Source organism: Erigeron canadensis, chromosome 7, assembly GCF_010389155.1.
Source record: "Erigeron canadensis isolate Cc75 chromosome 7, C_canadensis_v1, whole genome shotgun sequence".
Taxonomy (NCBI): domain Eukaryota; kingdom Viridiplantae; phylum Streptophyta; class Magnoliopsida; order Asterales; family Asteraceae; genus Erigeron; species Erigeron canadensis.
This window is the reverse complement of record NC_057767.1, coordinates 30,323,657-30,340,101: the sequence shown is the minus strand read 5'-3', so window position 1 is coordinate 30,340,101 and position 16,445 is coordinate 30,323,657. Positions and strand designations below refer to the sequence as shown.

The window sequence follows — 16,445 nt, the reverse complement described above, 5'->3', positions numbered from 1 at the left end:
GGTGGACAGTGGAAATTTGTTGTACGTCGTTGTCATGGCCATCAGAGAAATTGAAGGAGTCAAAATTAGGCCATGAGGGACGTTTTCTTTACTTACCACCTGCTGGAATATGCTGGTGGAAAAGGTGACCTCGGCACCGGCACCCATTATGATGAGGCGGTTTGCTAGGGATATAGACGGGTTGATCATGCCTTGGTGTAGCTAGTATGCCACAATCAGGATTTTCCGGGGGTTTGTCTTTGCGCCGGAGGGTGGTGGTGATGATGATTGGGGGGGAGTACGTGTTTACGACATGAGTACAAAATCAAATGCTAGCGTGTAACATTTGACATGTATGCATATGAAAGAAAGATGCTTTCAAAAGTCAAAACATGTACTTGTGATTCTTTTATAGGCCATAATGAAACATGATGGAGATGAAAATTCACTTTCAAAATGTCCCTGTTTAAGGTGATGTTGAAACAAACCTCGTTCTATGATCACGAAAGTCGTTTGTTTTCAACTTAATTGACTCAACGGATTATTATGAGTTAAAGATTTTACTCAATTTGTTAAGAGAGATTGTTTTAACATTAAGTTTTCAACTTTACATATCATTGTCATCCCTAGACCTGGTCCATTAGACCCGTCTGATTGAAATCCAACACATTAGACCCGTCACTTATAATAAATCTGCAAGATGTTTTTTTATAAGTAATCTAATGAGTTTATAAACCAATAACAGGGTAATTAAGGTTCATGTATATAATGTGAAGTACGTACAATTTAATCTGTTCATATGTGAACGAATTTGTTCATATACCCATGCCATGATTCTTCCAATTCAAATGATACTCGCATGAACTTTTTTCCTCAAGAGTCAAATATTTATAGACCAAATGCGAACCTATTTTGAATTATATGCGAGTTTGTGACAATTACATGAATGAAACTGATATAGTTTTTTCTAGTAGGCAACCACTCCAAAATAAAACAATAGAGAAACAAGAGTTAGGGATTTTCTAGTATGCAATATATTACATAACTTAAATATGCAATCGCCCATGTCTTTTTTAATTCATATGCAACATAGATATAACTAAATGCAACATGGAGATTCAAATGCATAATTAAAACATGTGAAAACCAAAACCAAAACCCAAACCAAGTAAAATAATAAGGTCTACAAATCCCAGTATAGATTTGTTATTCATATATATATATATATATATATATATATAATTTCAAGCATCATTCAAGAAAGCTTGAAGGTTTATAGCAGAAGATCCACCATCTTTGAGAGCTTCTCTTGCCAAATCTTTCCATTTCTCCGCGTTTCTTCTCATTTCTCTATCTCCCGCCATCACCAACTCTACACACCTCTCAATCTCCTTCCCTTCCACAATTCCGTCCTCCTTCCTCGCCTCCACTCTAACTCCTGTTTTCCACACATCTTTAATCAGTTTTGCGTTTGTTCCTTGGTCCGACCACTGAGGAAAAACCACCTTAGGAACACCAGCAACCAAAGCCTCCAACGTTGAATTCCATCCACCGTGCGTCAAGAAACACCCAGTCGCTTCATGGCTCAACACCGCCACTTGACTACACCAATTCACTATCATCCCTTGTTTTTTCAGCACATCTATCTTGCTCAATTTTCTAGCTTGCTCACCATCTCTTATCACCCATAGAAAAGGCCGGCCACTTTTTAACAACCCGCTTCCAATCTCCTCCACTTGTTCCATTGATAACACTGCTAGTGTTCCAAAGGAAACATACACCACCGATGATTTTGGTTGTGTGTTTAACCATTGGCCGACGGAATTGTCTAATGTGTCTTTTCTGTCTAAAGGAACCAAGGGTCCAATAGGAATATACTCAAATTTATCTATTGCTTTGATGGATTCGCTTTCTAGTTCATTAAAGATATTAACTAGTATTTTTGGAAATATTTTGAGTACCTCAATATGGTCTTTTGCTATTTGTAGAAAAAAATCATGTTCTTCCGGTCTAGATGGAGATAAAAAAGATGGCAAATCAGCCGTTGTTAATGATGGGAGCCCAGGTAAGTTGATTTGAAGCGTTGGGTTGTCCTTGCATCCGTTTATCAAGTCTTCATAGCCATTGAAATAGTAATAATAGATTTGCAATATAATAGCTGGTTGGCCCCAGAAAAGAGCTGATTTAACCCCATGAGCATTCGCTACTTTGGCCACCCAAGCTAGTAAGACGGTGTATACCACATAGTCAAATGGTTTACCTGCAGCCGTGGCAGAACTCAAAAGCTCTGCCACGGCACGAGAACCATTTGACCCAAAATCTAAGACGACTTGTTGTAGCGTGGTAGTTGGTTGTTTGCCGTTGTCGTGGCCATCAAAGAATGGAGCAATGGTTAGTCCTTGAGGGATGGTTTCTTTCTTAATATGTTTTACCCCATAAACGCTTGTGCAAATGGTGACTTCAACGCCGATTTTAAGAAGACAGTTGGCTAAGCGGAGAGATGGGTTGATATTTCCTTGGCCTGGATCGGAGACTATCAGGATCTTTCGGCGGCTTGCCATTGCAACAAAGTTTGAGGGTGGTGGTAAAGGAATGATTGTTTTTTAGATCTAAGAGAATGATGTTACGATTTATATAAAATAAATAGAACATGAAAGATACTTTAAGTTGCATATTGAATATTGTTTGTCAATAAATAATTCCAAATCAAATCTGTAGTGTCGATGGATCTGTCTTTTGGTAAATGTATCAATAATTCAAGTTGCATTTTAATATATAGTGATTAATCTCAAACGAGTTTCATGTGAGGTCAATATAATGTATCTGCCCATAGATAAATAATAATAAATTTGATTTGATACGAATCAGGAAGTGGCTAGAAGATGGGGACGTGTTTACCTTCTCTTAACACAAGGGTGGTTAAGTGTAACTTTACTTGTTAAGTTATATTTGTATTATTTATGGTAACTCCTTTTTTTTTAAAGTAAACTTTTATTAACAGTTTGCCGGGGTTAATATGTACAAACTTTACACCAAATTGAAATTACATCAATCACTCCATGTGATATTCCTATGTGTCGTTCTATTTTTAAACCATAAATAACTTAACGTCTTGATGCTTTGGATGATACTGGTGGACTTTGCTTCAGCATTATTAAAAATACTTTCGTTTCTAGCCTTCCAGATGCTCCAGCAACTTATAATTATAATACCTTTGATGGCTGAAATCTCCTCTTTCTTTCTTCTTTGTTGCTCATGGACCTGTAGGATCTCTTTCAAATTGAACCAAAAAAAGGCGCCGTTCTGCACCACCCACTAATGAAGTGCCATACCCTCGCAGCAACAATACATTCGCAAAACAAATGAGTGGTCATTTCCGGTCCTTCCCCACAGAAAACACATGTAAGGTCCCCACTTCCACAACCTCTAACCCTAAGAGCCTCCTTCGTTGGAATCTGATCCATGACAACCCTCCATATGAACATTTTATATTTTTTCGGTACCCATTTACACCACTTAACCACATACCTGTTGGTATAATTATTATTGCTAATGAGAAACTCTTTCACGTTCTTTACTGAAAAGACATTGTTTTCTCCCCCAAGCCACCCCCATTTGTCATCACCATCCCCAATCGTCACCACGTTCAGTAAATTTGCCAGTTCATCCCATTCCATAGCTTCCTGACTAGTTCTCGTGTTTTTGGTCCAATTCCACCTCTTGTTGATGTTACCATCTTCCTTGAATATTCTTTCTCCTACCTTAACTTTTTTTTATCTTTTTCAAGCTTGAATAACAATGGGAATTTTTCCTTGAGCGGCTCATCACAAAGCCAATTATCGATCCAGAATCTTATCTCGCCCCCGTTTCCTATCTCACCCTTTAACATATTACTTATACCCATTCCCCCAACCTTTACGGATTCAATACACTTAACAATATTTCACCAGACCCTCGGGAGGTACTTATTAGTATGAATGAAGTTCCAGCCCCTTTTCGTGTCGTGTAATGTGTTAATGATCTTCTTCCATAGACTATTGGGCTCGGTCTTGAATCTCTACATCCATTTGGATAATAAAGCCACGTTTATGTCTCGTAATCTATTTAAGCCCAGCCCGCCCATACTGATGGGGGGCGCCACTCTTTCCTATGAAACCCAGTGGATTTTGTTCCCCGAGTCGGAGCAGCCCCATAAAAATCTCTTTATATGAGCCTCCAACCCCTCTATCACAGTTACAGGGACCTTGAAAATAGAGAAATAGTATGAAGGTAAGCTTTCCATTACCGATTTAATTTGAGTAACTCTGCCAGCTATAGAGAGATTAATAGCCTTCCATCTGGACAATCGGGCCTCAAAGATATCAAAAAGAAAAAAAAGAAAATTCCAATTTACTATCTTGTTCATATTCACGCCAATCCATATCCCCAAGTGGAGGAATGGCAGGGTACCATTTGCACATTTTATAAGCCTAGCCAAACCAGCCACTTCCATTTCACCAACCCCAACCCCAACCCCAACCCCGAAAAGAGTTGGTAATTAACTCCTTGTCGACAAGTTTTCTTTTTTAATTTCCCCCAAAAAGAGGCAGTACCTTCTTTAATTTTATTGATCACAAAAAACCACATATTACAAACATTTAAATATCATCCATATATAGTGGACATTCCCACCATTTACAAACCAAAAAACTATAACCAAATATCCTATATATTCTATACACCCATAATCCATCAACAGTAGATCAACTATCCAATCCTATAACACCTAAAAAAAATCTACTAATGACCATGTAAGTAAAATAAAAACCTGTATGACCAAACATGACCAGCCATTCCACATTTGCTCACTTTACAATTTAAGCAATCTCATTATAATGCCTACAGGGATATATATGCTCCTTTAACTTCTCCTTCGGAACATTAAGTTTATTGAATATCCTATCTTCCTATTATTTCTTTCCCTCCATATATAATATACACTAGCTGCCAAAACAATCCTTTGAACCACACTCCAAACCGAATTTTCACATTTCAAATTACTGAACCATTCAATTACATCTTAGTATTTTGACCATGCGCCCATTTTACTTTGCTGCCGAACTCCTTAGTACCATACCTTATTCACTGGAAAATTGACTTCCTCTCCTTTATTACTAATCCAAACAACTTTATATCCCTTTTGAATGCTCGGTATGTTAATACTACTTAGGACAGTGAACCTTTCTAGCCATCCTTGAGGCCATACTCAAGCACCATTTGTAACCATAGTTGCCACTTTGCTTTGATCATCAAGTCTGGCTTCATAGATATCCCTTTGAGTAATGACTTCACACAATGGGCCTTTAGGACACCACTTATATCATACCACATAGAATACTCTGTATGCATTCCATCATTAATTTCATAAAAAACATTGTGTTTGACTTTATCTCTGATCTCCATCATAGTCTTCCATCCCAAACTGTCTTTTACTTATCCACTGCCATATCCCATATATCCCTCATCTTTAATTTTACCATATTGACCCATTTAGCCCATGATAAATTATTGTTCTCCACAATCTTCTAATCAATAGAATTTCATTCCATCATTTTATGTCTTTTATTCCCAAACCACATTTTTCTTTAGGTCTACAAACATATTTCCAAGTCCAATATTCCACAAAAACATTTTGAACAACTTTTCAATTTCTTCAATTACAGAACCAGGAAGCATATAAGTTGTGCCCAATAAATTTGCATAGAGGCCAACACAGAAGCAATAGGTTAAATTTTCCCACCATAAGATAAAACTTTATTTCTCCAACATTCCACTCAATACTTTACAGTCATTCACCCCCAGCTTTTTTGCTAAAAAAGTACCTCCAAATAACATTAAATAATTTAATTACCATTTAATTAAACATCTCTTATCATCTAGCGAATCAGAACATAGCAACCACATTACTATAATTACGTATGAACCCATCCGCTATTATTTAACATGTGGAATTAAAAGAACCATAAAATGACACTAATTACATAAACGTTTGGGGCGAACAATAACAAACGTATCATAACATATCGAACACGATAAAGTAACAATGCAAAATATCCTCTATTATTTAACACGTCAAATTAAATTAAGTTAAATTAAATTTATATAACCATATATAGAAAGTTGATAGATATATAGATAAGTTTTAAAGTAACTCTCAATGCCGTCTTTCACGTATTTTAATTGGGTCCCAAAATACCGTTTTCGATGGTGTATGGGGTGGTTGAAGTGTAGACAGCTTTACCCCTACCAAAGGTGGAGAGACTACTTCCATGTTTTATCAAAAGTAGAAAAGGACCTCCAGCCTTGTTGGACATGACGATCGAACCCTTGACTTCTGTTTCTAGAGGCAAGGGCTCCAAGCCTCCAACCACTGATCCAACTTAGTTGGGTTTTTTTTTGATAGCTATATAGATGTCATTGATAAATAGTGTCAAATGAGAATATTTACCACCCAAACGACATCCATTGCTTATGGCTGTTGAGTTGTAAATAAATACTCGTATAAACTAGTTATTTATTTACCATCGTCAGCAATCCAATAGAACATGGTTGACCTTGCTATTGGGATCCAGATAGACTAAATTTATCACCCGCTGACAGAGGAGCAGAGGGATTATTACTAATAAATCTAGTTTCATGTGATGACTTCTAAGTATCCACCAATAAATAATAAAATTCATCCTTAGAAAAACAAAATAAGCAAACTTAAATTAGTAATATATTATTCCAGACTTTACGGTTGTATCATGTTACGTATTGTAAACCCCTGCGTAATATAGATGATGTCACATTACCATGCTAATCGTGCGTATACTTCTTTTTTTTGGAGTATATATATAAACGTTGATATATGTCTTACTAAACCAACAAGAGCTTTAAATTTCTTCCCTCTCCTGCCAAACAGCGAACCACTCTTCAGCACCATGACACGCCGCCAAAAAATCCTAATAATAGCTTTTCCGGGCCAAGGTCACATTAATCCGTCTCTTCAATTCGCTAAACGCCTCCTAAATATGAATGTAGAAGTCACATTTTGCACAAATTCATCTGTTATCCGCCTTATTGAGAACCAAACCACCCATCATGGCCTAACCTTCGCCCCAGTGTCTGAAGATGCCCGAAAAGTTAATTCCACCTTAGAAGAGTTCATTTCGGATTTTGCAATCAATGGCACTCGAGAAGTCTCTAAAATGATCAAATCAGCATTTACCACTGGCCGCCCATTTGATCACATGGTGTACACCACCATTGTGACATGGGCGGCCGACGTGGCAAACACATATAGTCTTAAATCCACCCTTCTGTGGTGCCAATCCGCGACTATCTTGGATCTTTACTATTATTATTTCAATGGGTATCAAGATCTCATTACTAGTAATAAGAACAACCCGAAGTTTCTCATCAAGTTGCCTGGATTGCCATCACTTACAATTTCCGATCTACCAACCTTTTTCTTGCCCGAATGCCCCGAAGAACATGACTTTGTTTTACCTCTTTTTCGGGATCACATTGATGCTTTAAAAAAGTCTCCAAGAATTCTTGTGAGTACTTTTAATGAGCTAGAAATCGGACCCATTAAAGCTATTGAAAAGCTTCAGTTGCTTTCTGTTGGACCCTTGATCCCATCAGCCTTCTTAGATGGAAAAGACCCGTTAGACAATTCGTTTGGTGGTGACTTGTTTGAGACGACAGAGGAAGATTACATCAAATGGCTAAACACGAAAGCTAAGTCATCTGTCGTGTATGTTTCATTCGGAAGTATGTCAACTTTATCAAATGATCAAGCTGAAGAAATGGCAATTGGGTTGTTGGAGAGCAAAAGACCGTTTTTATGGGTAATTAGAGACGAAAACAAGGGTTCAAATTTGAGCAAGATTGATGAATTAAGAAAACAAGGGATGATAGTGGGTTGGTGCTCTCAAGTGGAGGTACTGAGCCACCAAGCAATTGGGTGTTTTGTGACACATTGTGGGTGGAATTCAACGGTGGAGGCATTGGCAGCTGGTGTTCCTACCGTGGCGTTTTCACAATGGAGTGATCAGGGAACAAATGGGAAGATGATCGAAGATGTGTGGAAAACCGGGGTCAGGGTGAAGAGGAAGGAGGGGGATGGAGTAGTGACAGGGAATGAGATTAAAAGGTGTGTGGAAATGGTAATGGAAAATGAAGAAATGAGGAGAAATGCAGAGAAATGGAGGGATTTGGCAAGAGAGGCTGTTAGCAATGATGGATCATCCATTGTCAACCTTCAATCTTTTTTGGATGGTGTTTGGAACAGAATTACTAAATTATAGTCAACCTTTCTTATAGTAGACTTTATATTATCTGTCATTTTGGTTTGCTTTGAGTTTGTTTTTTCTTAATTTGGTTTGACTTTCAACTTATGTAATACATTAAAGTTCCACCTTCTTATAGTATAAAATATTATACCAGTAATGTACTCTTTGGCTCATTTTTTTGGTTTAAAGGAACTGATATTGAGTAAGAGTTAGTGATTGATGCAATTCTACCTTGCTAAATAGTTCTACTCGTATTGTGATTTTTATAGAAGGCAATTACACAATCCACACAGATTTCACACATGTTTACATATTGTTCACAACTAGACATAAATCCATAGCCTATAGGTTGATGGGTTGTCACACATATATAACACAAGATGTAGTTAGAAAGCTGTTAGAAGTTAGTTAAGACCACTTCAAAGAGTAACTTCGTCCTTTTTTTCATCTGTTTTGTCACATCAGCGTCACGTCAACACTTCTAAACTGACACATCAACTACTACAAATGCCAACAACACCATTTCACTTCCTTGGTTACTTTTTTTCACTTTCAATTAATTAATCACAATCATTTAATATACACATAACTCTTTATAAATAAAGCAAAGGTCGAATTGGTTATGGGACCCACCCACTACATAGCCTGTTCGTCTCTTAACCGATGCCCCAAACCAACACTTTTGTGCCAACGATGTCGCTTAACCGACAACTCACTGGTTGAAATCGACGCAACCGTTTGGGCTTGCTAACTTTAATTGACTTTTATCTACAACTTTTGATGTACATCTTTCCCTTTTAATCATATAAACACAGCAATTGAAAGGAGATTATTTATTGAAAAACTGATAAACCTACTAGCTAAATTGATATATTTACCCAAGACTGACACAGCTTGGAATTAATCACTTTTAAAATGCAACTTGAATTCATACATTTAACAAAGACAGACAGTGCTTTGGAATTGAAATAATCACTTTAGAAATGCAAATTGAAGCATCTTTCATGTGCTAGCCAATAATTTTTAACATTATTTATCTTAATTAGATCTAAAGAATCCCTTTACCACGTACCATTACCACCCTCAAACTTTTCTGCAATGACAAGCCACCGAAAGATCCTGATCGTCTCTGATCCAGCACAGGGTGTTCTTAACCCATCCATCCGCTTCGCTAACTGTCTTCTTAAGATTGGCGTAGATGTCACCTTTTGCACGAGCTTTTCTGGGGTACAATGCATTGAGAAAGAATTCATCCCTCAAGGCCTAACTATTGCTCCATTTTCTGATGGCCACGACAATGACAACCAACCAACTAGCACCATACAACAGCTCGTTTTAGATTTTGCGTCAAATGGTGCTTGTGCTGTTGCAGAGCTTTTGAGTTCTGCGGCGGCTGCAGGCCAACCATTTGATGATGTGGTGTACACCATCATTCAACCTTGGGTAGCCAAGGTAGCGGATGCCCATCGTGTCAAATCAGCTCTTTTGTGGTGCCAAGCGGCTACTTTGTTAGATATCTACTATTACTATTTCAATGGCTATGAAGGATTGATATCCGGGTGCAAGAACAACCAAACGCTTCCAATCAACTTACCTGGGCTCCCACCTTTGACAACGGCTGATTTGCCATCGTTATTTTGGCCATATAGTCCAAAAGAACACGATTTTTATCTACAAATAGTAAAAGACCATATTGATGTACTCAAGATATCTCCAAGAATACTTGTTAATACATTTAATGAGCTAGAAATGGAATCCATCAAAGCAATAGATAAACTTGAGTTTCTTCCTATTGGACCATTAGTGCCATCAGATAGAATAGACTCACTGGACAATTGCATCGGCCAATGGTTACACACAAAACCAAAATCATCAGTGGTGTATGTTTCATTTGGAACACGAGCAACATTATCAATGGACCAAATGGAGGAGATTGCAAGCGGGTTGCTAAAGAGTGGCCGGCCTTTTCTATGGGTGATAAGAGATGGTGAGCAAGCTAGAAGTTTAAGCAAGATAGATGAATTGCAAAAACAAGGGATGATAGCTGATTGGTGTTGTCAAGTGGCGGTATTGAGCCATGAAGCGACCGGATGTTTCTTGATGCATGGTGGATGGAATTCAACGTTGGAGGCTTTGGTTGCTGGTGTTCCGAAGGTGGTTTTTCCTCAGTGGTCAGACCAAGGAACGAACGCAAAATTGATTAAAGACGTGTGGAAAACAGGAGTTAGAGTGGAGGGGAGGGAGGGGGATGGAATTGTGGAAGGGAAAGAGATTCAGAGGTGTGTGGAGTTGGTGATGGGAAATGGCGAAATGAGAAGAAACGCCGAGAAATGGAAAGATTTGGCAAGAGAAGCTCTCAATGATCGCGGGTCATCTGCTATCAACCTTCATGCTTTCTTGAATGATTTTTGAAATCAAATAATAAAACTATACTAGCATCTGTAGACCTTATTAAATTTTTGGGTTTCATTCATGTAATTGTCATGATGTCACCATCTAATATTCAAAACAGGTTCAAAATATGTTTTTAGCATTATCAATATTTGATAGTTGGTTTATGTCTTCATTAGATTTTACTTATAAGAAAACATAATACAGATTTTTTATAACAGACAGGTCTAATGGGTTGGATTTGGATCAGACAAGTCTAACGGGTCGGGTAAATGAAAATCTGTTGTATAAGTAAAAAAACACTTTTTTATTTAAAACATACTCACGTTTAAGCAAAATCAAAACCTATTTTGCTGATAATATTATAACCACTGATACTTAATTATTTTTTAAATATGCTCTTAATTACTGTCTTGATTAGTAATATTGACTTGTTTTTCTTATTAAACAGAGACGTGTTGAAAATGAATATCCAACTACTTTCAAATATGGCCTATATGAGATTCAGAATTATTTGTTTTGACTTTTGAAAGCAACTTTCTTTCATATGCATACCTAGTCAAACATCATCACCACTACCCTCCTACACAATGACAAGCCACCGGAAAATCCTGATTGTCGCGTACCCACGCCAAGGCATGATCAACCCATCTATCCGCCTAGCAAACCGCCTCATCATAATGGGAGCCGAGGTCACCTTTGCCACCAGTATATTCGGCATACACCGGGTAAACAAAGAAGCCATCCCTCATGGCCTAATCTTGGCTCCTTTCTCTGATGGCCATGACAACGGCGTACAACAAACAACCACCAGGCAACAAAACTTTTCTGATTTTTCAACAAATGGTGCTTCTGCAATTACAGAAATCCTCAAATCTGCTTCTGCAGAAGGCCATCCGTTTGATAACTTAGTCTACACGATTGTCGTACCTTGGGCAGCCAAGGTGGCAAATGTTAATGGTGTCAAATCCACTCTTCTATGGTGCCAACCAGCTACTGTCTTAGATATATACTATTACTATTTCAACGGCTATGAAAGCTTGATATCAAGTAATAAAAACAACCCGAGTTATCCAATCAATTTACCTGGTTTGCCACCTCTAACAATAGCTGATTTGCCATCGTTTTTCTTGCCGTCTTCCAAACCAAATGAACAAGATTTTATGCTGCAGATTCTAAAAGATCATATTGATGTACTGAAAATATCTCCAAAAGTACTTGTTAACACATTTGATGAGCTAGAATTCGAGTCCATCAGAGCAATAAAGAAGCTTGAGGTCCTTCCTGTTGGACCCTTAATTCCGTTGGATGGAAAAGGACTTTTGGACAATTGCATACAATGGTTAAACACAAAACCAAAATCGTCGGTTGTGTATGTATCCTTTGGAACACTAGGTAGTTTTTCCTTGGATCAAATGGAGGAGATAGCAACGGGGTTACTGGAAATAGGCCGGCCGTTTCTATGGGTGATAAGAGATGTTGAGCAAGCAAAAGGATTGAGCAAGATAGAGGAATTGGAAAAATTCGGAATGATAGTGAATTGGTGTGCTCAAGTTTTAGTTTTGAGCCACCAAGCAGTTGGGTGTTTTCTGATGCATGGTGGGTGGAATTCAACGATAGAGGCATTGGGGGCTGGCGTACCTACAGTGGTTTTTCCACGATCGAGTGATCAAGGGACTATTGGGAAGATGTTTGAAGATGTGTGGAAAACCGGGGTTAGGGTGAAGAAAAGGGAGGGGGATGAAATGGTGGAAGGGAAAGAGATCAAGAGGTGTGTGGAATTGGTGATGGGAGACGGTGAAATGAAAAGAAATGCTGACAAATGGAGGGATTTGTCGATTGAAGCTCTCAAAGATGGTGGATCGTCTGCTATCAACCTTAATGCTTTCTTGACTCATGCTTGAAATCAAATGTAAGAATAACAAAAATGTGTTACAATTTGTAGACCCTTTTTTTTATATGATTTAACTTGATTTTGGTTTCGGTTTCATTTATGTGATTGTCATGTTTATAACTTTGTTTAACTGAAACTAAACTTAATTAAGTTTGATTCTTGTAAATGTAATTACTCAAGTCTTTTCTTTGTAAGTCTAACGATCCTTGCATACGCCTTGTGGTCAACTACAACATTATGTAATTACAGACTTACAGAGCACAAAAGAAATTAAAAGTCCGGATTTTGTATACGTGCCACAAGACTATAAACTCAAATAACAGTTTACTATACTAAGATTTTAATTACATCAAAAGTTGGGTAGAATTTATAATTTTCTTTTTCTGTTCTATCATTCTGTCAATCAGTTTGTTTGCCTGCCTGGGAAGTTTGCAAGGAGGGGATTTTGAAGGCAAGGTTTCTGATCCTGCAAGAAAATGTGTTTGGTTTTGATCTGCAAAACAATACAAAGAGTCGACGCACTCTTCTAACGCAGACACAGGTCGTACTGGTTTAAAGTCCAGCAGTTTTGCATACTCGACTATCAAGTGATACATGTAATCATATATCCTATCCATGTTCAAAGTCTCCATGAAATGCTGCACTGCTTTTCCTATCGCCTCTGCCTGTAAAGCAGAAAGAGAAAACAAACAATGACCCAACAGAAATAAAAATAGAAACAGGATCTGGCAAGAAGCAAGGTGGGTGGGTCGCGTAATGGGTCAAATAAAGTTCAGCCTAAAGCAGGCCATCTTCTAATATGGGTTGCAATGAAGTCATGTTGGTAGGATTGACCTGTGAACACTTTCGTTTTTCATTTTCTATATATAATCAATGTATCATGAGTACAAAAACATAACTATAACTATTATACTCTGACAATTCTGAACATAATTGGTCCGAGCAGTTTTATGCATCAAAAGTACATTTTAGACGACTTTCAAGTTTCAACCCGCTTGAAACATTCCCTTTTAGCTAAATTCTTTCATTAGACCCACTTGACCTATTAGATATAAAATAAAAAATAATAAAAAAAATACTAAAAAAAGCCCTAAGTAGACTCATCATAAGTAAATGGGTTGAAAATAGCCACCTCTATTAGAAAAAGTTGAAACAAATGTATGTGAGCTAGAAATGGAACTTCACCTTGGATGGATGTGCATTTCCCCACTCAACTGCAGTTTTAATAGATGGACATATGCTCTCAGGGGAGATTGGTAAGTAGTTTTTCTTCGGAAAGAGACCTCGGCTAAAGAAATCGTCATATTTTGGATTGATTATAAGAGGAACACAACCACAAGACAGTATATATTTTAAGCTTACAGACCAAGCATACCCCTCGGCATATATTTTATACCTGCAAATCCACGAGAGACGGGCTAAGATCAGGTGTAAACAACCACATCATAAACCTTTACTAATGCAATTGTAACTAACAACCAAGCTTTATTTTGCCTGACCACCTGTGACTTTTGTAACGCTAACCAAAACAACGTATATTATTGTGAACATAACGCTTGTTTGGATAACATTTAACTTTTTGTAAGATTTGGGCACTATGAAACTTGCAAGAATATGAACAATAAACAATGTAAAGAAGAAGAATCATTCATATCGTATTTAGCTTACCGATGATTGCATTGGCTTGATAGTTTTGATTGCTTAAACCCATCCAATACTTCCTGTGTCCAATTCTGCAAAGCAACAATATCAAATGAGAAAAGAATGCATAATGTCTATAAAAATCATCAAACATTTTACTGTCAAACTAAAAAGGGTACCTGACGCATGATAAGTGCTCCCCATTGCTTCGTATCGTTACATTGAAGCAATGCTTCTCTAATTGGAGAAACGACATCTGGGTTCCCTTTCCAATACGCATATGGATACTTCTTTCTCCAACTTTGCTGTTGTGAACCTTCTTTAATGCTTTGAAATTCTTCTTCCCATGGTCCTATGTTAACTTCTGGCCTGAAAAAGATGACTAGTTGAGTAAAATCTGAAATAGGTACATGACTTACATTTATCTCAAAAATCAGTTTTCTTATAGTAATATTTTTAGTGTAGTGATATTTGTACCCCAAAAATTGATAGATTTACCATAACTATAATGAGTAAAGTTCCAAAAATTGCTACCAATCTTTGGTGTTTTAAAGAGTAAAGTTGCTAAAGATTCTTACCAGCTCCAAAAAGACCAGTCAGGAAACGGAATGTCATAATGATTAGGCGTTGTACAATATCGAAAAATAGGCATAGGTGTAGCCGACTCGTTCTTTTCAATAAGAGGCTTATCCATACAATCAAACATTAAATCCACATCCGGGATTCTACCAGGATACCTCTTAAGAAGCTGCAAAAACCCCCAAATAGTAAACATGGCTCGACTCTGCACACAATCATAATAATAATCTACATACAACTTCCCCCCAATAATCACAACACGAAACGAAGCAAATTTCTTGACTTCCATCAAATGAGCATAAGAAATGCCGGTTTTAGCCCATGGCTCAAGATCATGATGTATCCATCTAAAAAAACTAGGACACGTTTCTGCATTATTATCGGTATACAAAATCTTATCATTTTTAGATCTCATCCCACATGAAAAATAAGAGCATTGTATAATCTTGGAAGCTCGAGCAATCTTTGTTTCGTTATTAAATTTCTTGGCAGGGAATTCATGCCAAGGCGTCGGTTTCAAATTGTATCCAATAATCGTTTTGGTCTGCGTCGCCAAGGTATCAACCTGTTACATATAAAAATCCTTAAAAACAACATTCTATGGCATCAAATTACAACATTTTACATACATTTAGGTTTCTAGACAAATGAAATGAACACCGAAAGAATAGCATACGAAAATGGTATGTACCACGACAAGGAAGATGGCGGTGAGGAGGAGAACGACGAGAAGAACACCGAAAAGAGGTATAGATGTTGGATTTCGATTGGCTTTTCTTGCAAACAAGCCCATGATATATGAGGTGGTGCAACAACGACATTGTAATGTGTTAGAAAGAATGTAAACAAAAATCGAAATTTTCGTAACGCTCTCTGTCAAACAGATTGTTTCTCTCTCTCCTGCTTTAAAGTTAGTTTGTGAACAACATGAATTGGTATTCCCGGTTCCTACTCCCACGAAGGATACAATTTACAGTATTAATTTTTTTGTTATTCGGAAATAATGTCAGTTTCTTAACACAAAATCCATCAATGAGCTAAGCCATATTGGTAAAAAAGAATCTTAAATACGTTTATGTTAGGATTATTTAAAGTTTACCTAATGACTCCAGCTTGTACTTTAACTAATATTCTTAATCAATCAAACTTTATATTTTAACTTTATAATTGTATAAATAATGTTTCAATTAGAAAAGCTTTTCTTTTTTAAAAAAAAATAACACAACAAAGTATATTATACATTAATTATTAGACCATAAAAAAAAACCATCATAAATAATCATTGGAAATCAAAAATAAAAAATATTAAATAAAGTCCATGTTTGAATAAATGGTTTCTCCTCCTACTAGGTATTGGAAATAAAGAAGCTCTCGAGCGTGATCCCGGTTAGATAATGTATGTTAGACCTTCCGCTGTCGAATAGCTATAAGAAGTTTATAGAGAAATTCACCATTCACAAAATAGTTTAAATAATAATAATAATAATAATAATAATAATAATAATAATAATAATAATAATAATAATAATACGAGAGTAAGTACCGGCGCGTTGTGGCGGTGAGATGGTGAGGGTGATAGGTTATATAGAGTATGATAGGTCATAAGAGGTGATATGCCATAGATTGTCATAGCCAAATGTCTT

At 37.0% G+C, this 16,445-nt stretch overlaps 4 protein-coding genes and 1 pseudogene across 4 annotated transcripts; 3 read left to right on the top strand and 2 right to left on the bottom strand.

Moving 5' to 3' along the window:
* Positions 1-1,223: 1,223 nt before the first annotated feature.
* Positions 1,224-2,540, bottom strand: LOC122608596 (UDP-glycosyltransferase 75C1-like). The gene has a single exon (XM_043781693.1). It carries the CDS (start codon positions 2,538-2,540, stop codon positions 1,224-1,226), a length of 1,317 nt encoding a protein of 438 aa, XP_043637628.1.
* Positions 2,541-6,941: 4,401 nt separating this feature from the next.
* Positions 6,942-8,312, top strand: LOC122609267 (UDP-glycosyltransferase 75C1-like). The gene has a single exon (XM_043782324.1). It carries the CDS (start codon positions 6,942-6,944, stop codon positions 8,310-8,312), a length of 1,371 nt encoding a protein of 456 aa, XP_043638259.1.
* Positions 8,313-9,395: 1,083 nt separating this feature from the next.
* Positions 9,396-10,733, top strand: LOC122609266 (annotated as a pseudogene).
* Positions 10,734-11,230: 497 nt separating this feature from the next.
* On the top strand, positions 11,231-12,678 carry LOC122606603 (UDP-glycosyltransferase 75C1-like). The gene has a single exon (XM_043779445.1). It carries the CDS (start codon positions 11,279-11,281, stop codon positions 12,590-12,592), a length of 1,314 nt encoding a protein of 437 aa, XP_043635380.1. The 5' UTR covers positions 11,231-11,278; the 3' UTR covers positions 12,593-12,678.
* Positions 12,679-12,865: 187 nt separating this feature from the next.
* LOC122609265 (protein O-glucosyltransferase 1) lies at positions 12,866-15,595 on the bottom strand. The gene is made up of 6 exons (XM_043782323.1): positions 15,494-15,595; positions 14,802-15,367; positions 14,403-14,592; positions 14,251-14,315; positions 13,768-13,978; positions 12,866-13,247 (listed from the first exon to the last, which is right to left on the bottom strand). Exons 1-6 carry the CDS (start codon positions 15,593-15,595, stop codon positions 12,927-12,929), a joined length of 1,455 nt encoding a protein of 484 aa, XP_043638258.1. The 3' UTR covers positions 12,866-12,926.
* Positions 15,596-16,445: the final 850 nt, after the last annotated feature.